This window comes from Cervus canadensis, chromosome 1 (genome assembly GCF_019320065.1).
Source record: "Cervus canadensis isolate Bull #8, Minnesota chromosome 1, ASM1932006v1, whole genome shotgun sequence".
Classification (NCBI taxonomy): domain Eukaryota; kingdom Metazoa; phylum Chordata; class Mammalia; order Artiodactyla; family Cervidae; genus Cervus; species Cervus canadensis.
In genome coordinates this window covers 35,796,370-35,816,365 of record NC_057386.1, presented here as the reverse complement: position 1 = coordinate 35,816,365, position 19,996 = coordinate 35,796,370, and the positions used below count along the sequence as shown (strand labels likewise).

General features: G+C 46.2%; 1 protein-coding gene across 2 annotated transcripts in view; it reads right to left on the bottom strand.

The window, feature by feature from the left end:
* The window catches only part of ZZEF1 (zinc finger ZZ-type and EF-hand domain containing 1), a 92,298-nt gene that overhangs the window by 7,235 nt on the left and 65,067 nt on the right, over positions 1-19,996 (bottom strand). For both annotated transcript variants that reach the window (XM_043477515.1, XM_043477525.1), the window contains exons 37-52: positions 19,788-19,957; positions 17,661-17,811; positions 16,109-16,248; positions 15,471-15,748; positions 14,492-14,666; positions 13,631-13,763; positions 11,358-11,557; positions 9,712-9,831; positions 7,557-7,748; positions 6,459-6,559; positions 5,046-5,181; positions 4,569-4,928; positions 3,535-3,678; positions 1,873-2,041; positions 1,612-1,710; positions 1,032-1,197 (exon numbers count right to left, since the gene is read on the bottom strand). In XM_043477515.1, the coding sequence (XP_043333450.1) occupies positions 1,032-1,197; positions 1,612-1,710; positions 1,873-2,041; positions 3,535-3,678; positions 4,569-4,928; positions 5,046-5,181; positions 6,459-6,559; positions 7,557-7,748; positions 9,712-9,831; positions 11,358-11,557; positions 13,631-13,763; positions 14,492-14,666; positions 15,471-15,748; positions 16,109-16,248; positions 17,661-17,811; positions 19,788-19,957 (2,734 nt within the window). The remainder of the gene's footprint in view (positions 1-1,031; positions 1,198-1,611; positions 1,711-1,872; positions 2,042-3,534; positions 3,679-4,568; positions 4,929-5,045; positions 5,182-6,458; positions 6,560-7,556; positions 7,749-9,711; positions 9,832-11,357; positions 11,558-13,630; positions 13,764-14,491; positions 14,667-15,470; positions 15,749-16,108; positions 16,249-17,660; positions 17,812-19,787; positions 19,958-19,996) is intronic.

Sequence of the window (19,996 nt, the reverse complement as noted above, 5' to 3'; positions counted from 1 at the left end):
AACAGTCAAGCCTGTAGAAACAGAGAGTTGGAGTGGTGGCTGCCAGGGGCTGGGAAATGTGGGAAACAGGGAAAGGCCGGTAGAAGGGCAGAAACTTCTGGTTGTAAGATGAGTAAAGTCTGCGGATCTATTATACAACATGGTGACTATAGTTGATAACAGTGTATAACACCACAACAGAGGAGAGCAATTTGCTGAAAAGCACACTGCAGACAGAGGGTGAAATTTAAGTGTTCTCACACACCACAAAGAAGGCAACATGAGGTGAGGTATGTTAGTAAATCTGATTGTGGGAATCCTTTCTCAATGTATTAATATAAAGAATATCAAGTCATCATATTCTACACTTTTAATACACTACCAATTTCATTTGTCAATTATACTTCAGTAAAGCTGGGGGGTGGGAGGAAAAACTAAACAGTCTAAAATTTACATGGACATGCAGGGTCAAGTAGCATCTTCAAGATAATCTTGAAGGTGAAGAACCAGGTTGAAGGCTTTATACTGCCAGATATGTAAATTTGCTATAAAACTATAATATATAAGATAGCGTGGTACTGACACAAAGATAACCAAAAAGACCACTGGAACACAAGCATCAGGGATGGATCCATGTGCACAAGGACACTTTTCTGTGACAAAGATGGCACTGCAGTGTGTGAGGGGAAAGATGGGCTTTAGAGTCAAGTGGAGATCCATGCGAGAAAAAAAATGTGTGTATACAGAGAAGCTTAACTCTACCCTTCAAATCATGCATTAAAATTCATTCCATGTGGACTGTTGATTTCAATATAGAAAAAAAATAATTAAGCTTCACCTTCATGACCCCAAGGTCAAGTGAGGCAAAAATTTCCTAAACAGGACAATGAAAGCTCTGTCATAAAGGAAACAGGTGAACTGGAAGACACTAAAATCAGAAACTTCTTTTCATCAAAGACACCACTAACAGAGTGAATGGCAAGCCCTGAAGTGGGGGAGATATTTGCAATACAAATACCCAGCCAAGGAGTCGAATCCGGAAGGCAGCTTACCTGTGGGAACAGCATCGCACTATCCTCAGGAGCAGGTGGATGGCTTTCAACCGCTGATGACCAGTCTGGCGGCAGGCCACACCCACCAGCCATTCCCAAATTTTGGCCAGCGGGAGGTGTGGCACAACTCTTTCTTCTGACAGCATCTGCTTCAAAATCTCAAATCCTGGCAACCCCCACAAAACAGATATTTTAAAAAAGACATAAAACTGCTCAAGTTTTAATAAATAGGATGAAACCACTATGATCATTTAAATATTGCCTGAAATTACGCCTTATGGAAAAGCAACATGGGAACATTTTCAGTTCTTCCTTTTTTGCAAAATATCCGGGTAAATTCTAAGAGAACCAGGATCTTTCCTTGGTCCTGACAGGTAGCTCCTCTCTCCAGCTGTAGAGAAGTCACAACCTCCCAACTCTAGTACATTCACAAGTGATGTGTGTGGGGCTTGTGAGAAAAATTCGTTGAAGTCTCACAGAAAGGCATCCACTTTGGTTTTAACGAAGACCAGTGACTTAACGGCAACCATGAGGGCCCGGGGTAGGGAGAGCACGCAAACGGAGGGCCCAGCGCACACACCTGTCTGGAACCGCCCCAGGTGTCCGGCCGTCACAGTGAACCTATAGCCCCACTCGGTGTTGCTCATGTCAGAGGTGAAGCGGTAATACAGAGTGTCTCCTGGGCACAGAAGAAGCACAGACAGGTCAGGACACTGCAAACAGGGAAAGGCCCGTGTGGACTTCCCACTAAACAGATAAAGCCCAGTTCCAAATCCTTCAGCAATTTCCCTTCTCAGCACTTAGCATTAAGAGTCTGTATTATCTGGTATTTCTTTACTACCTGGAAGCTCAAAATCTTTCCACTTCTGTTGAGACCCACTGAAATTGTGTCGGTCCTGCTGGAAGTCACTGCTGCTGGACATGGCTAGCTCGTCACAGCCTTCCTCTGTATTGCACTGAGGGTCGAATTTGATGGAGAGGTAGATGGCACCAGGAATGTGAACTTTGTCCTAGGAGGGGAAACAAGGACACGCCGTCGTCAGTGGTCACTGGACAGTTCCCGAGGGCTTCCTCATGCCATGTCCTGCAGTCAGAACTGGGCCTGAAGAAGCAGTGAGTCAGGGCCCCTGCCTCCAGGAGCTCTGGGCCTGGCTGGGTGGGGAGGATGCACGTGGCTGCCGACACGGCAGGAAGGACAGTGTGCCGCCTGGGCACAGCTCGAAGGAGGGGAGGTGAGGGAGGCAGGGGCAGAAAAAAGTCCCAGGGAAGGGATGCTCTGGTTGCTGTGAAGACTGAGGAGGACGGGACAGGACTGTCAGGGAGGGAGGAATGGAGGAAGAGGTGAGACATGAGCATGTGGGGATGTGTTTCAGGCAAAGGAAACAGCATCGGAAAGCCTAACAAGTTCAGGGGATAGCAATGAGCTTGGGGTGTCTGAGGTAATGGGTGAGCTTCGCATGCACACATGCTAAGGAGATGGGGATGGGGTGACGTGACCCTGCAGAGGCTGGGAGGGACAGATGGAAAAGGGAAGGCCGTGTGTGCTAAAATGAAGCGCCAAGACTTGTCTGGACAGCAGGGGGCGCCCCGGGAAGGCAGTAAGCAGGAGAAAGCCTGGATTAGGTTTGTGCTGTACCAGGATCACTGCCAGCTAGGGTGTGGCAAGGCCGGGGCTGGGGCAGGAGAGAGGAGCAGCCAGGGGGACCCAACGAGGGGGAGGAGTCGGGGCGGCAGAGAGGTAAGGCGATCCCTCTGAGGTCGAACGCAGTGGCTTGCTAGGTGTGTTTAGGGGGCAGGGGGTGGCGGGGTCGGGAGTGGGGACAGAGTCCAGGGACTGGGGGAGAAGAGGCTAAGAAGGTAGAGTGAGAAGGTTTACATTTTGTAAATCAAACTCTCAGCTGTCAACAAGCACACTTTAGATGAGTCTGTCACCCAACTACTCAGAACGACAGCTCCCATATTTTGAAAGGAGCCGAAGAGACACGAGCAGCACCAAGCCTATGAGGACCACTAAGGCCACCCCACGCCTTCTGCCTCATCCAAAGCCCCACCTCTCCCTGTCCAGGTGCAGGGTTAAGGATAAAAGAGATGAGGCCTTTCAGTTCTGGGTAATTAAACAAAGGGGATGGAGTCCCCCAGGTATGGCCGGGTCATCAGGAGAAGGACAGAGTGAGGATGGAAAGTCTGCCAGAGACACGGAGCTCTCAGTCCAAGGAGCTTGCTGCAGGACAAGTAATCTCTCCTCCAGGGTGGGGGGCCCTCTGGTTTTCTATCACAACAAGGTCAGGAGAAGAGAGGACTTGTTTGTACAGAATCCTGGGACTGGCTTCAGGGAGGCAGATGGCTGCTGAGACTAAGGGAGCACTTTCTCGGCCAGGTCTGTCGGGTGGGGGTAAAGAACCACAGTGGGAGGTGATGAGATTCGTGCTCCTCGGCAGCCCTTGTGGGTCCTGCCAGTCACATGCCCCGAGGCTGGGCGAGGCTGGCCGACCCTGGCTCATACCTCGAAGTTGGTGTTGTTGTTATACGGGTGTTTCGACTCTCGCACTTGCACCTCCATTCCTGGTTCCTCCATGAACTGGCAGGCAGCCAGGGCCATGGTTCCCAGCATGCTCTCCCGGCAGCCTTGGAGCACCTTCTGCAGGATCTGGTGGGACACAGGCAGAGAACAGGGCAAGATGATGGAGCTCAGCTGGAGACCGTGCCCAGGGCTCCTGAGCTCTGCCCTGTGGGTCCCCCAGTTCCTGACAGCAGGAGGTAGAAGAGATGCTTCCAGCCCTGTGAAAGGCTGCTAAGCCAGTACCACTTTGCAAGGCTCAGTTGAAGATTTGATTTTAAAAACAAAAGACGGTCACCACCTGAAAACCTGAAATTTAAACTAGAGCACTGGACTGAAGAGAATGCATAGACTTTGTAAGATACCATGTCTGCCGCCCAGAAGCTGGGAACCTGGGCAAACCTCCTGGGTTTGATTTCTTCACCAATAAAATTCTCCCTGGGTCATGATGTAACACAGGTGTTAAGTGCTGGCAGAGTGTCTGACCTGGAGCAGATACTCTAGAAAAGATCATTTAAAACAGAAGATATAAACCTTTCTGGAAGGTTTCCTGTATTACGGGAATAGGCTGTCACATTCGTAACTAACCCAGTCCCCTGGACTTCATGCTGTGTGAGATCCCGGGGGACATGAGAAGAGACAGGCCAGCAAGGAAAGCTGGACTTCGAAGTCTGAAAACAAAAAAGGAAGACTGCAAAGGTGGGATTTGTGGGATCGTTATTTCAAATGCTCTCCGAGCATCCTATCTGCCTGGGCCGTGAGCTTGGCTCCAGGCCAAGACTTGGGAGACTTCAACTGTGACCTGAGTCCGCTTTTGCTGGGTTCACACCTATCGGGGGGCTGAACAGCCACACAGAGAACCTCACTCCAGGAAGGAACCGCCTAGAGGAAGCCTGTTCAAAACCCCCGCAGGGTACTTGGGGCGGGGGGCAGAGAGGAGGAGCAAGCGGAGTGCATGCCCAGCCCAGCTGCCTGGTTACCTTCTCCCACTGGTGCTTGTCCTCCAGCTGCATGAACATGTCCAGAATGTAGGTCATGTGGGCTGGGCCGCTCAGCTCCAGGATGTCCTCGCTCACCGGCACATGCCCGGGCCACTCGGCAAGCAAGGACGCCAGCACGTGGCGGGCGTACAGGACGGCTGTGGCCTCGTTCACGCGGAAGAGGTAGTCCCGGACGGCCCTCTTGCTCTTGCAGTTGAGCTCCTTGTGCAGCAGGGCGGCGCTCTTGCTGCGCCGCTGCTTGGCATAGCTCTGCTGCAGCTCGCTCTCCGTGCTGGAGATCAGCTTCTGGGTCACGGGGTTCGACTCGACGGTGGCCTGCTCGCAGCGGACGGGCCTGGACTGCAAGCCCAGAGAGCACCGTCACTGAGGCCTGGCCATCTCACCACTGGGGTGGGGACGGGGGTGGGTAGACACCCTCCTTCCCAGGGGTAGGGGTTGGTGGGGGGCCCCACGTACCAGGCAGGGCAGGATGATCATGTCTGTATCCACGGCCTTGGCACTCTGCTCGTCCAGTCTCAGACTCCGGCTGGGCTGCCACCGCTGAGCCAGGGTCCGGATCCTTTCGTCCGTGGTGAGCTCGTCTCCGTCAAACCTGAAGAGAAGGAAGGAGCACAAAGCTGGGCATCTGTGTTCCAGAGAGGTGAGAGTTTAACCTTCAGTGAAACTTGCAGAAATGCTGATCAGAGTTATTTGCCTGTTACTAAGGAATTAGATAGTACGGTCCACCCTTCCAACACCAGACTCACAGTGCTAATCTACCCGAGCAGGCATGCCTGGAGGCCTGCAGTGGAGATGGAAGGGTCCTTTAGGATCCATTCTCCCTTTCATTTAGAAACAAAGTTTTAGCAAGATACACAATCACCGGGGTGGAGACATGGTTCCCAGTCCTCCCAGCAGCTGGATACAGCAATGCAACTGGGGTCATGCCAATGGGAGGCCAGGGAGGTGATGTGTGCTGCATTCGGGGCCTGCCCTCAAGCAGCTGGGTTAAGGAGGTGCTCCATTCCCCACCTTCCCCCTTTCTTCTGGGGTGGAACTAAGAGTGGGTGTGGGAGAGCCTGCACTGATGACACAGAGGAGCCCAGCAGCCATGGGGACACCGGGTCACTTGGGAAGCAAACTGCCCACCCACCCTGGGCTGCTGCCTACCTCTGGACTGTGGCGGGACAGGACAACAAATTTCTGTGCCCTAACTGGGGTAATCCTGCTTCATTTCACAAAAGATTTGAGGTTGCAGATAAGAAATACATATGGGAAAGTAAAAATACGAAATAACAAAAGAAAATTAAATCGGAATTGGAACTAAATTAGAATAAGAAGTCAAAACCAGGATGTGGGGAATGGAAGAGGAGGTTAGATGCAGAAACATAAAATTCTCCATAAATTTAAGAGCTAGGCTCAAGAACTAGCTCTGAACTTCCTGGCCAAGATGAAGGGTATATTGTTATAAGATACCTTTCATTAATATACCCTTGAGGAAAAAAACAAGAAAATAATGTATATAAGTGAAACAAAAAACGAAGACTACTTTGACCAGAGTGTAACAGAAGTTCCTGTTCTACACTGCTCGCTCCCTGGATTGATACAGGAGAGAAATCCTGGTGTCTGTGTCAGTCTCTGCATTCATAACTAGTTTACTCTAAGAGGCAGACTGCGACTATGAAGTTCTTCCTAAAGGAACACACAATACAACTCAAAGACGAGCCATGCCACGTGGCACTTTATGAAGCCAGCTTTCATGTCACTTTATGAAGACCTGAAAACCAGTCCTCCAGCTGCTCCTGGCCTCTCAGATCTTGTCAGCAGGAGGTAGACAGAGTCCCACCCTCACTTGTTCCTTTGCTCCTTATACTTTGGCTGCATCCTTACCTCTTCTGAACCTCCAGGAAGAAAGAGTCGGTCCTCTTCATCTGCAGTTCGTATATGGCCCGGAGAATGTGCAGAGGGGCATTGAGGGCATCGTGAGCCATCTGGAGGCCACGAGGAAGAAACAGAAGAGAGAAAATTTGAAGTGCCTCAACACATTACTGATAACCTGAACTCAAAAGTGATAAAACAATTATTTTCTATAGTTACTACAAGTTATAATCTAAGAACATCACATCACTTAATTTAAGAACATCACACTTCATGCATGTAAGAGTATAAGCTCCAAAATATGGATTATAAAATCTGCATTACTATTATAAATTCAAAGGAAAATCTCCTAGTTCTGAAGTCCATGTTTTTGGTACTTTACTTTTATTTGTGCCATAGTTATCTGTGATTGTGCATTTGTTAAAGATTATATAGATGAGGGGGTACAGCATGTTACTTTAAAAAAGGAAGAACAAAAAAGCAAATAAAGATGATAATTAGAAAAAAAATTATACCAACAAAATGTAATGCTAGTAGTCAATAATTACTTGCCAAATGGTATTTATTCACTGCTAGCTTTCCTGCAGTAGCTGCCTTGCCCTCAAGTATGACAACTGGCACGTAAATCTAAGTACTAGACTTTCTTTTGATGTTTTTGAAAAGCTGTATTTGCTTTTCTTACATCCACCCCATAGTCTCTGTTTACTCTTCACATAGTTAGAGCCTTTGAAGTCTAAGCCTCTGCCCATTTTCACATCATTTTGAGGAAGAGTGGATTATCCAGGGAAAGTAAGGATGTACTTGAGAAATTATGAGGATGGGCCCGACATTACATGCCAAACTTACATATAAGTATTTGCACACGTAGTTTATGGGAGAAACAATCTAAAGTTTTTGGGTCCACGACTCCCAAACATTAAGAACTACTGTTGTAAGGGCTTTTCCCTCCTTCCAGGTCAGTTCTGTACAATATAGACCGAGTTTCCCAGAAGTGCATTCACAGGACATCAGCCTGAAGCATTTCCACGTGGAGGCTAAAACTCAGTCCAAGCCAAAGATAATCCATTCCTGAGTCCCTTCTTCACGCCACACCATGACCTAGGAACATACCAAGAAACATATCCTGGTGGGCTCATCCAGGCTCTCAAGAGGGTCTAGCTTTTTCTGCTCCTGGTCACCAGGGCTGCTGACCGACCGTTCTACCTCCTCCTCCTGATCCCCTCGTTCATCCAGCTCCAGCTCTCCATGCTCAGCCAAAGTGTTGATCTCCTTTTTTGAGGAATACAGCATGATGGACAAAATCTAGATAGAACAAAAATCAGGCAGGGCAGGAACCTCAGTGTTTAGTGTGTGAGAAGACCTTTAGCCCCTAAAGGGTAGAAAATATTTGACTTGACTCTTTAAAAGACATCAGAATTTACAGAAAGAGTGTAAAATTAGGACTTCCTGGTGGTACAGTGGATAGGAACTGCCTGCCAATGCAGGGGACAAAGGTTCGATTCCTGGTCCGGAAAGATCCCACATGCTGCGGAGCAACTAAGCCTGTGTACCACAACTACAGAGCCTGTGCACCTATAGCCCGTGCTCTGCAAAGAGAGAAGCCGATGAAATGAGAAGCCTGTGCACCCAACAGAGTAGCCCCTCTTAGCACAACTAGAGAAAGCCTGAACACAGCCACAAAGACCCACCACATCCAAAAAAAGTAATTAATTAGTAGACATGGAAGCATGTTCAATCGTACTTATAACCAAAGACATGCTAACTAAAACTTCAAAGGACCTTTGTGTTTATTAACTTTGCCACTGACAGCATAAGTTGGTATCATCCTTTTAGAATGCATTTTGGTGAAACGTAAAGACCTATACCGGAGAAGGCAATGGCACCCCATCCAGTACTCTTGCCTGGAAAACTCCATGGACAGAGGAGCCTGGTGGGCTGCAGTCCATGGGGTCACTAAGAGTCGGACACGACTAAGTGACTTCACTTTCACGCGTTGGAGAAGGAAATGGCAACCCACTCCAGTGTTCTTGCCTTGAAAATCCCAGGGATGGGGGAGCCTGGTGGGCAGCCGTCTACGGGGTCGCACAGAGTTGGACACAACTGAAGCGACTTAGCAGCAAGCAGCAGCAGCAGTAAAGACCTATACAAATGTTCATAACCTTTGATTCCACAACTCATCTTTTAGGAATAATGTAAAATGTGTAAAAAGTTATACTCCTGATACAGTCAAAGAAGCATTTGTTAACGGCAAAAACTGAAGTCCAACTTTATGGATCATATGCAGCCGTTAAAAATGGTGGTTATGAAAACTACCCAGCAACTTAGAAAAACGGCCATCACAAGACTTCAATTTATCTCAGTAACATGCTCCACTATACAAGCCAAATCTATGTATGCAATATAGACACAGAAGGAAAAAAATCAGAAAAGGGAAATACATGAAATACTAATAGTAGATGTGCCTGGAGGGGGTGAAATTTGGAGTTTTTCTTTCTTTTCTACTTTTCAAATTTTCTGCACATAAAAAAATGTAAATTTTTGAATGTAAAAAATTTTAATTGCAAATTTTTTCTATTTTAATTTAGAATTTTTTCTATTTTTGCTCTATTTCCTAAACAGCAAGAGTGCAAAAGCTCACCAGGTAATCTGTGAATATGTTTCAGCATATTTTCCTAAAATCTAATCATATCCTCTTGTGACAACTGAGAGCTGCTTCCTGGACTTCAGGCCTCTGTGTGACAGAATGGTTGACCGAGTGCCCCCCATACGGCAGCAGCCTTCCCTGCCCTGAAGCTGACACTTGGCACAGAAACAACCCAGGGAACCGCAGTAATTCCACTAAGAAAAATCTAAGGCTTATGGAGAAAAGCAATAAAATGAATATTATCAACTGAAATCCTACATAAAGTAAACATAAGTGGAGGACAAATTTAGAAACTGATTTTAGCTCAAAGGAACTTTAAGGGGAAATTATAATTCAAGGGCAGATTTATTACCATGATATAATGGTCAACCGTGTGTTTCCACAAATTACTTCTCTTCCAATATTCTTTGGACAAACATCAAATTCATTTTCCCTGACAGGGGAGGACAGGTGTCATAATCTCTATTTCCAAAAAGGGAGACAAATATAAGACACTGTTTTAACAACTGCGCCGGATGAGAGTGCACAGGGCAGAACCAGCTGTGACTGACTGGTTGTTCTAACTCCCAGGCCTGTAAATCTGCAGCAGGAAGCGGTAGCAGGAGTCACCCTCTCCCTTACTTCCAGGTCCCGGAGGAGCCACGTTTTACTGAAGCCAGTCCCTTTGCTGCACTTTTTCACCAGCAGCTTCAGCAAATCAGTCTGCAGGAAGGTAGCGTGCGTCTCTTCAAAGCCATGAACCTGCCAAACAGAAAAAGAATGATCTGCAATTGCCTCAGAGTGAACAAAGTCAAGGGTCACTCAGGGAGAAGCAGGCCCCTATCAGAGCCCAGTCTCAGCTCTTGGCCCAAGCCCACCTTCTGGTGAAGACTCCAGAGTCCATAGGAAAGATGAAACTCTGAAACTGAGTCATAACCTAAGTCTGTCCACTCTCTAATTCATTCACTTGACGAGTATTTCTGAAGCCTCGTACATTGTACGTGCTGAGTCCTATGCTAAGAACAGAGGGTTTATGTCCCTCTCCTGCTCTCTGCCTCCCCAAAGTTTCCCATTGTCCTGCAGACTGAAGTCTGAGTGCCTATTCATGGCTGACAAGGCCCTTGCAGGCTCCCTGCCTGCCTGTGTCTCCTCTCCTCCTTAGCACTGTCCCGAAGCCCTGAGGTGTTCCTTCTGTTCCCTGACAACCAGGCCTGCTCCTGCGCCTGGAGTTTGCTCTCTCCCAGCATGCAATACTCTGCCCAGACTCCTTCTCTACCACCTCAGATTTCACCTCTTCAGGAAGGCTCTTTCTGACTCCTGTGGTTTTCCTTGCAGGCTCCTTGGTGTCTCCCTCATAGTTAAGGCTGAAAGCTCCATGACAGCAGGGACCTTCTTTCTAGTTCAACACTATGTAATCAGTTCCATCTGGCAGCTGGTGCTCAACAAATATTTACAGAATCAAGGGTCCAAAGGCATAAATGGTCTCTGCCCTCAGGGAGTTTATTTTCCCAAACCTACTATAATGCAAAACCACTAAAACAAAGTAGATTGTGATAAATGCCATGAAATCAACAAACAGCAGATGTGTGGTCTCAAGCCTAAAACTATAAATTCTCAGGGCTGGGCCAGAGCTGAAATGCCACCTAGACCAGTCTTCCTGTGGTGCTTGAGTCCTTTCATGTCCTCCTTGCCAGTGCTGCCCAACTCAGGGAACTCATAAGCCTTCCAGAGGAAATCCTTCTTCTTGGCTAGTTCTGTTGGGAAGGTTATCCTTAAAGTGATCCCTCCCTCCCTCCCGATGCCCCTCAAGTAGTAGAAAAATCATGTTCCCCACAAGTCAAGGCTTCTCATCTCCATGTCAGTTACTGCCCAGCTCTTCAACTTGTCTGCCTTCTCTCACCCCAAATGCCAAACCTACTGCTTACAGATCCCATAAGGTGTTAGTCCCCTTTATTCTCCCTATGATGAACCAGAAGGAATTGTGGTTCAGCAGGAAGTGAGAAACTGTTGTCAATTTTTCTTCTCATCTTCCCAGGTTATGTGCCCATAAGGTAGTAGTACCTGGTTCCATAAGGCAGGACTGAAAAATTACAGAGAACCAACTACTGGGAAAATTCTGTTTCTTCCTTAATGCTATCCTTGTGCAAGGCCCCAATCATTTCTAAAAATAATCAAGATCCTATGATTAACTATTCATTGAAATCAGATGATACTTCCTTCTAGTTAATACCCTGCAGGTGTTAGATCACAGCCAGACTGATTAGCAAATGGAAGAAACTCAACATTACCTTTAGGGTTTTATATAATCCTTTGAGGGCCAGGGACAGGACCCAAGTTGCTTCCACTGCCTCGGGACAATGGCTGTCCATGCTGGTTTGCAGAAGGTGACTGGCAATAAAGGCAAAGTGCTGAGAGTATTGGCTCAGCTGGGCCTGGGAGTCACTGCCTTCCTGTCCTCCTCCTTTCTGGACCAGTTGGTAGTCCTTCACTGAAGGATTAAGAGAAAAATCTTAAATGTAGCCAGAGAAAAGAGACACACTTTGTTTATTAATATTTTGGCTATACCGTTTACAGGATCCTAGTTCTCTGACCAGGGATCGAACCCAAGTCCACTGTAGGGAAAGCCCCAAGTCCCAACCACTGGACCGCCAGGGAATTCCCTGAGACACCTTTTGAAGAGTTACAGAGAATGATGGCTGACTTCACAGCAGAAACTATGAAAGCCACAAGAAAACGGATCAATATCTTTAAAATATGCTAAGAAAAAACTCTCAGCCCACAATTTTTTACCCAGCAAAATTGTCTCTCAAAGATGAAGTCAAATCACTGATTTAGACTTCCACCTTAAGAAACCAGAAAAAGAAAAAAAAGAGCAAATTAAACTAAAAGCAGAAAGAAATAAGTAAATTAATAATGAAAAGATAGAAATTAGTGGAACAGCAATCAGAAATAACAGAGAAACATCAAAGAAACCAAAAGCCAGTCCTTGGAAAATATCAAATAAATTGATAAATCTCTGGCTAGGCAGTCTATGCAATGAAAAAGAAAAGATGCAAATTACCCAAATCAGGAATGAAGGAAGGCAGCTAATACCCCATGCAAGGTTCAGAGAAACTAAAGATCTACATTTTATAAGACCTAAATTTGTTTCATAAGTGAATGGAGAGATACACCATGCTCCTGAATCAAAAGACTCAGTATTGTTAAGACATCATTTCTCCCCAAATGAATCTACAGATTCAATGTTATGTTGACCAAAACCCTAGCAGGTTCTTTAATAGAAACTGATAAGCTGATTCCAAAATTTAAACAAAAAGACAAAGGAACTAGACTAGCCAAAACAATTCTGAAGAAGAATAACAAAGTTGGAGGACCTGATTTTTCTCTCAACACTCAAGAGAAATCTATAACACTCAAGTGCTTTCTTTCCTGGTGGCTCAGTGGTAAAGAACCTGCCTGCCAATGCAGGAGACTCAGATTCGATCCCTGGGTCAGGAAGATCTCCTGGAGAAGGAAATGGCAAACTACTCTACTATTCTTTTTTTTTTTTTTTTTTTTACTCTAGTATTCTTGCCTGGGAAATCCTGTGGACAGAAGGAGCCTGGTGGACTACAGTCTATGGGGTCACAAAAGAATCAGACTAAACAACAACAGTCAAGACAATGTGGCATTCAAGTAAGGACAAATATACAATATATAGATTAATGGAACATAATAAAATCCATAAACAAACACCAAGATATATGGGTCAATTAATTTTCACAAAGTTACCAAGATGATTCAATGGAGAAAGAATAGTCTGCTCAACAAATGGTCCTAGAACAGTGAGATTAACATGTAAAAAAATAAAATAAACCTTGACATTGACATCAAACTGTATACAAAAATAGCATAGACAGTGCCTAATACTGAAGCTAAATTATAAAGCAGATTATTTTAAGAGCAGACGTGGGCACATAATAATAAGACACTCCAGATCATTTGGGATTTGGCAATTTAAATCAAAAGGGCACTTTATGATAATACCTTCACTGTCCTATTGATGAAGCAAAGTGGAAAGTGACATGTATGCCAATACAAATTATATGAAGTTACTTTACATTCCTGTAGCCACCATATGTTTAAATTATCCACTAGAAAACAAATGATACTGGCAAATGAAAAAAGTAGATGTTCAGAACCTAAACATCTGGCCAATCCCGAAACAAAGAGTCATATATATAAAATAACAACATAGAAAGAGCCTTCAAAGTGATCCCAATTCAACCACACCATTTCATAGATGAGGAAAAAGAAGTTACATGTCACTTCAGTTGTGTCCAAAACTCTTTGCAACCCTACACGGACTGTAGCCCACCAGGCTCCTCTGTCCATGGGTTTCTCCAGGTAAGAATACTGGAGTGGGTTGTCATGCCCTCCTCCAGGAAAAAGAAATTCAGAGAGCTATAATTTGTTTTTTTAAAAATTCATATGCAGGGGCAAGAACAAAGATATTTTAACTGATTTTAGCGTATACAGAAAATTTGCTCTGATTCTTAGATAAAATAATTATGCTTGGGACCTGTTTTCCTCTTCCGGGTTTTGACATCGACGATCACAGCCCTGTTCTTCTCAGTAAAGTGCTTCAAGATGATCACATTATGTGGTTCATTGGCATTATCCATATATACACAGCGAGTCCCCACACAGAGGACCTAAACAACGACAGAGAAAGAAAAGGAAACTCAGCAGCGCATAGAACAGTCTCTTTGCTCATGCCACTGACTTCAGCAGGTAGTCAGGGTCAGGATTCTTCCTATCTGTAAGTCCAAGGTTGGCACAAGCCTGGCACAGAACTTGTTTACGTGCCTGCTGAATGAAGCCATGCTTTCACAGCCTTCATTGTTCCAACTAGTTGAAAATTAGAAATGAGATCAAGCTGAAGGCCAAAGTGAAGAACAATCATACTTTGAAGTTCTCTGTAACTTATTAATAGGGTATTCAGTTCAGCTCAGTTCAGTCGCTCAGTCGTGTCCGACTCTTTGCGACCCCATGAATCGCAGCACGCCAGGCCTCCCTGTCCATCACAAACTCCCAGAGTTTACTCAAACGCATGCCCATCGAGTTGGTGATGCCATCCAGCCATCTCATCCTCTGTCGTCCCCTTCTCCTCCTGTCCCCAATCCCTCCCAGCATCATGGTCTTTTCCAATCAGTCAACTAGTTACCTTTTATTCAAAGCCAACTACTGGCTAATAAAATGAGTCAACTGGCTAACTGTTAAAAACATAAGTTGAACAAACCATCCCCAAATCTTGAGAATATACCAGTACTATAAAAGCAAATTATGTAAGGAAAAAAAACTCCCAAGGATATATGCTATAGGGACTTTGATATGCCTGATGAAGACAGAAAGAGGAGACGAGGCCTTCAGAGAGGTGTACCTGGGGGAAGCCGACCAGCACCAGCAGCGTGAAGATATTGGTGTGCTTCAGCTGGAAAGGCAGCTGCTTGATGCAGTGGTCTGTGAAGGTGGCAACGACGTCTCGCCACAGAGGGGCGCTGTTGAGTGACCGCAGGATCTCTGCCATAGAACACGCCCAGTCCAAGCCCACGCGGCTGGAAGGCAAGAGCGCCATCAGGTGGTGGTGCACAGGCCCCAGATTCAACGCATCAGCTCACCACACTCCAAGGCAGACCCATAAACATGTCAACGAGCCATTCACTGGTTAGTAGTTTAAAAACTACTAGAATGATGCTTTTCAAAAATGATAAGTGGGGGGGAAATCATCAAGGTTTGTTACTTATATACTCAGTCTATAGTTAAGGTTTTAAAAATCTCTATAAATGGTCACACACAAATGTACACTTATGCACACTCACATTCATGCACAGAAAAGAAGCTTGGAAGGAAATATATTTAAAAAAGCACCAGGGAGTTTCCTGGTAGCCTAGTGGTTAGAATTCTGGGCTTTCACTACTGTGGCCTGGGTTCAACCCCTGGTCAGGGAACTGAGATCTGCAAGGAGTGGTGAGGGTCAGGGATGGGTAGGGGGAATAAAATAGCACCAGACACACTGACAAGGTGCAAGGCATTGGTTTTATAATGAAAATAGATCTATTTTCTTCAGCCTCAAAGCCTGTACCTATTACTCTCAGGAAAAAACAAACCAGAATATATATCACAAGAGAGGCTGAATCAGCAGACAGAACCCAGGTGGCAACAGCTGTTCTAATGTGGGTTTTAAGTACAGCTTTAATATCAGTTGATAATGTTGCTAATAAAACTAATTCTATTCTCACAAAAGATCCCTAGACAATACAGGGGCAAAAATAGCACCGAAGCACGCTGAAATTAATCAACAGCCAGATCAATGACCTAAAGAAATGAACAACAAGGTGGGATAGAGTGGGGGTGGCTACCTGTCCAGACACACAGCCCCCAGGCTAAAGAGCAGGTGGGTGGTCTTCCAGCCGTCTGGCACGACTGAACTGTCCCCAGCTGCAAACAAGTTGTGTTTGGCTGAGAGGACCTTGGTCACGGCGGCATCTACCTCCGCTGGTAAAAGGCGGATGATTAACTGGCCGAGGAGACCCAGGGTGAGGTGGTAGGTTTCGTTCAGGTGGCCTGCGTTTGAGATCACGACCTGGAACATGAGTGGGAGCACGTGCTCCAGGTCTATCAGGGGGACTGCGGGATCCTGTTGAGAGAGGAGAAAAATCTGTTCAATAAGACATCTAGGTAACCACACCAACTAAACACTCCATTGTCTTCATGTATTATTTATAACTGGCCTGGTGCCAGTGGAATTATGCAGTGTCTTTCACAAATGGCTTAGGTACAATTGACTGTAAAATAAACATTCTCAAGCATCATCTTACAATCTTACTTCCAATTCATATTCTTACCCCAGGGATATACAGATGATTGCAATTAACATTTCAGTATATGGCTTTCCAAAAATTTTTTCTATGCATAACACTACCCTCTCATGTACTCTTTCTCTCTTTTTATTTATTTTCTCTCTCTTCTTTTTTTTAAATGCCATTTTGTCTCTTACCGAGTTTAAGGGAGGTAACATGGCTGCTAGTAATCCCAAAATCCTCTTCTGGGAACACTCCGCAAACACCTGCTCAGGGCTTGGAATAACTGCCTTTTCCTCAATGGGCTTCTGAGAGGACGCTTCTGAATTTTCAGCATCTGAGTTATAAAACAGCAAGCTATCAGATTTTGCCAGGTTCCATGCATGTATGAAGAGTCAGGTAAATCACTGTACTGCCCTGTGCCACTACAGCATCAAGTCGAGACTTTAAAAACCTATTACTGAACACGTCTTACTCAAGGAAGCCTGTCCTGATCACCGTTTTAATGTCGAGCCTGCCCTCCCATCTCCCCGAACCCCTCTGCCCTCTCCAGTCCCTGCTCTTCTGTGCTCATGGCATCTAATTACCTTTTAACACACCCTATCACTTTTTTACTGGCTGGTCATTGTTTGACTTCCCTTCTAGAATCCCCCCCCCACCCCCCCCAGTAATGTATCACAAACACCTAGAAATGTTTCTGGAGCACAGCAGCAACTCAATAAATCCCTGATGGCTAAAGCAACCGTACGTAACCAGGATGCTGATCCTCAGATCGGATCAGACCAGAGTAGGTTTTGATGATCTGGACTGACATGGAGTGTCAGACTGCTTCCTGAACTTAGAATCATGATCTGCAGAGATGAGCATCAGCCCCTTCTGGGACAGGGCAGGACGCTGGGTGCTCAGCCTTGCCTCTGTCACAGAACGGGCACCAGGGAAGGACCCTGCCTCCCCAAGTTGCCCTGAGGAGGCTGACATTTGCTGCCAGTCTCCTCGGTCCACAGCACCTCCATCTCCTGGCTCTTCAACTGTCCTGCAGTACAGCTCTGACCTCGCCACCATCCCCAGCAAGCAGCCCAGGGCCTCCACTGCAGGGTGCATGCACCTCTCCACTTCCCCATTTCAGGGCTCCACTCCCTCCCCTTCCTCCCTACACACCTGCCCCACAGACTTCTCCATGGATTCCTTTGGGGATTTCCTCTCTGGGGCTTTGCTCCTCTTGTCCTTTCTGCCCTGAGTGTTCCTCCCCCCAGCAAATCCCGGCACTTCTGAGGTCACCTACAGGCCTTCTTTACAAGGGCCTTATATGGACACAACATGCTCAAGAAGGATCCCCATCACTGCTACCACCCACTCAGGCCTCTCTTCCAGACAGGAGCACATCCCACCTCAAATTACAGTTACACGCACCCTGTCTTAAACCCTCCCAGGCTGTAGGCCTCATGAGGGCAGGGGCTATGTGTCCATTTGTCTGACCTGGTCCCTGCTTCATCCCCAGAGTCTAGCACAGTGCTTGGCACACAGAAGGCACTCAGTAAATCGGGGAGTAAACAAGATAGGAAATTAGATAAACAAGATGAAAGAAGGATGATTTTCGAAGTGGTATCAGTACTATCTGAGGCAGAACTGAGAAACCACGCACCCTTGGGGGCTAACCAGTTATAAATTGTGTGCAAGAGATAACTCAGAGATGGGCATGTGTGCATTTTAAGATGAAAGAGATCAAGGTAATTGTCAAAGAGTTTTCACCTGGAAGTCCTATAGGTGTGCAGGCATCTGCAGGTGAGTCTGAAATTTGAGTCGGGCAGGAAGGATCCGTCCTTAATGATACACCTTCATTGGCCTTACTTCTCTGCTTGCTATCTAAAGGTCTGACTTCCTTAGGAGCATCTCTCTTCCCCTAAAAACAAATTGGAGAGTGAGTAAACTTTTATGTGAAAGAAATCTTAATTTTTTTACATTCAGACAATTTAAAAAATCACTAGTCAAGGGCTTCCCAGTGGTTAAGAATCTGCCTTCCAGGGGCTTCCCTGGCAGTGCAGTGGTTAAGACTCCACACTCCCACACTCCCAGGGCAGGAGGCATGGGTTTGATCCTTGGTCAGAGAAGCAGGATTCCACTCCCACGAAGCACAGCCAAAGGAAAAGAAAAAGAGAATCTGCCTTCCAAGGCAGGAGATGCAGAAACTGCAATTCGCCACACAGAAGACCAAGAGAGAGAGCCAGGGGCAGGGTACCCTTCGTGCACACAGCTACTGATGGTAAGAGGACCCAAAAGGTATGGATACCTCAGGAATAAAAAGAATGCCCTGCGGGTTCCTTAGAAAAAGGCTAATTCCAGTCCCTAGGCAGGGAAAGCCTAAGATAAGCCTGAAACCTCTTTTTGTATCAAAAATTAAAGAAGTGCTCAAGGAATAATCAAGACATAGCAAAGGACACAAAAGCCAGCTGGAAGGAGCTTCCACTAGCCAAACATGGGACAACTTGAGCATCAAAATCAATAATAAAAACTAAGATTTTAATCCACTAAATAAAAAAAAATTCAAGTCCATTTTGATAAAAATTAGTGAATAAGTAGACACACAAGGAGCGCTGTGCTGACTGGTGGCACATTATACGATGCTGGGGCTCACAAGAAGACATGATTATTCTCAGGCTCAAAGGTGAAGACAAGACTGCTGATTTAGCCTGACTCTGCTGATAATGTTTGCCCTGTCCCACCACAACCTGTGGATGGGAACAGTGCTGCCTGGAGAAGGGGTTTTGTGGTCACAGCAGGCTTGAAGGTTATTACGTCGCCTGTCCTTGTGTTGGCTTTCTGGCTGAACGAAGCTAATGGAATTTTCAAGCTTTTGCCATCTCTGCTTTTGTCCTCCTCTAAAAGACGACAGAATCCCAGGGAACGATAAGCACCAATGGGGATCCTTCATGACAGAGACAGGGGACAGAAATAGCAGCAGCTCCTGAGTCAAAGCTGGGGCGCTGACAGCACCCACTCAGGCTCTGAAGGCAGCATCATGGAACCTCTGCTTGCTCTTGCATAAAACGATCTTCAGTGTTACTGTCGGAGGTTCCATCTGGATCCAGGAAGGCTTTTCTTCTACTTCAACAAGCACAGGTAAACTCTTATAAACTACCTATGTAAACTACTTGGTAAGTACTAAGCACTTAGTATCACCTATTTGTTGACTGAATATAAAAATAGTTTCACGTATATAGTGTTCACCACGGGCCAGGAAGGAACCAACCTCTTTAGGTGTGTAATCTTACTCAATCCTTATAAAAGCCACAGGAGGTGGGGAACAGGAGTAGTTAACACCGATAGAACCTACCATGAACACTGTTTTAGGCACTTTATGTATTTACTTATTTTTGGCTGCGCTGGGTCTTAGCTGTGGTACTCGGGGTCTTTGTTTTGGCATGCGGGCCTCTCTCAAGCTGTGGCGCTGGGGCTCCAGAGCGCATGGATTCTACAGTTGCAGCGTGAGGGCTTCTCTCTAGTTGTGGCGCACAGGCTTAGCTGCCCCATGCCACGTGGGATCCTAGTTACCCAGCCAGGGACTGAATCCGTGTCCCCTGCATCGGCAGCTGAATTCTTAACCACTGGACCACCAGAAACTCCCTTGAGGACTTGAGACATTAATTCAGTGTGTGTGATGCATGTAAATTCTCACAACAACCCTAAGGAATAGCTATCATTCTCCCTTCATTTTACTGAAGACTGAAGAGATGTCATGATGTGACCAAAGTCAGACAGAACAGGGACCCACACTCCAGCAAACTGGGTCACAAACCTGGACCCTTCACACTGCTGCTCTGCTCCCTCACGTGACAGCTCTGGGCTCACCTCTGACTGCACAGGAAAGATTGTACTTACACTGCGGCGCCCAGCAGGGCCTGCGTGGGCCGGCTCCGCGGCAGCCTGCACAGCTTTCTTCCCTGGCTGCTCCTCTGATGACTGGGTGGGCGCAGTGACTGGCAGGGCCTGGTTTTCTGGTGGAGAGCCACCATCTGGCAATACACCAAGCAGAGCTAGAGCTTTAAGACCTAAACATGGGAAGCAAAAAAGAGGTTGGTTAAAAGTTT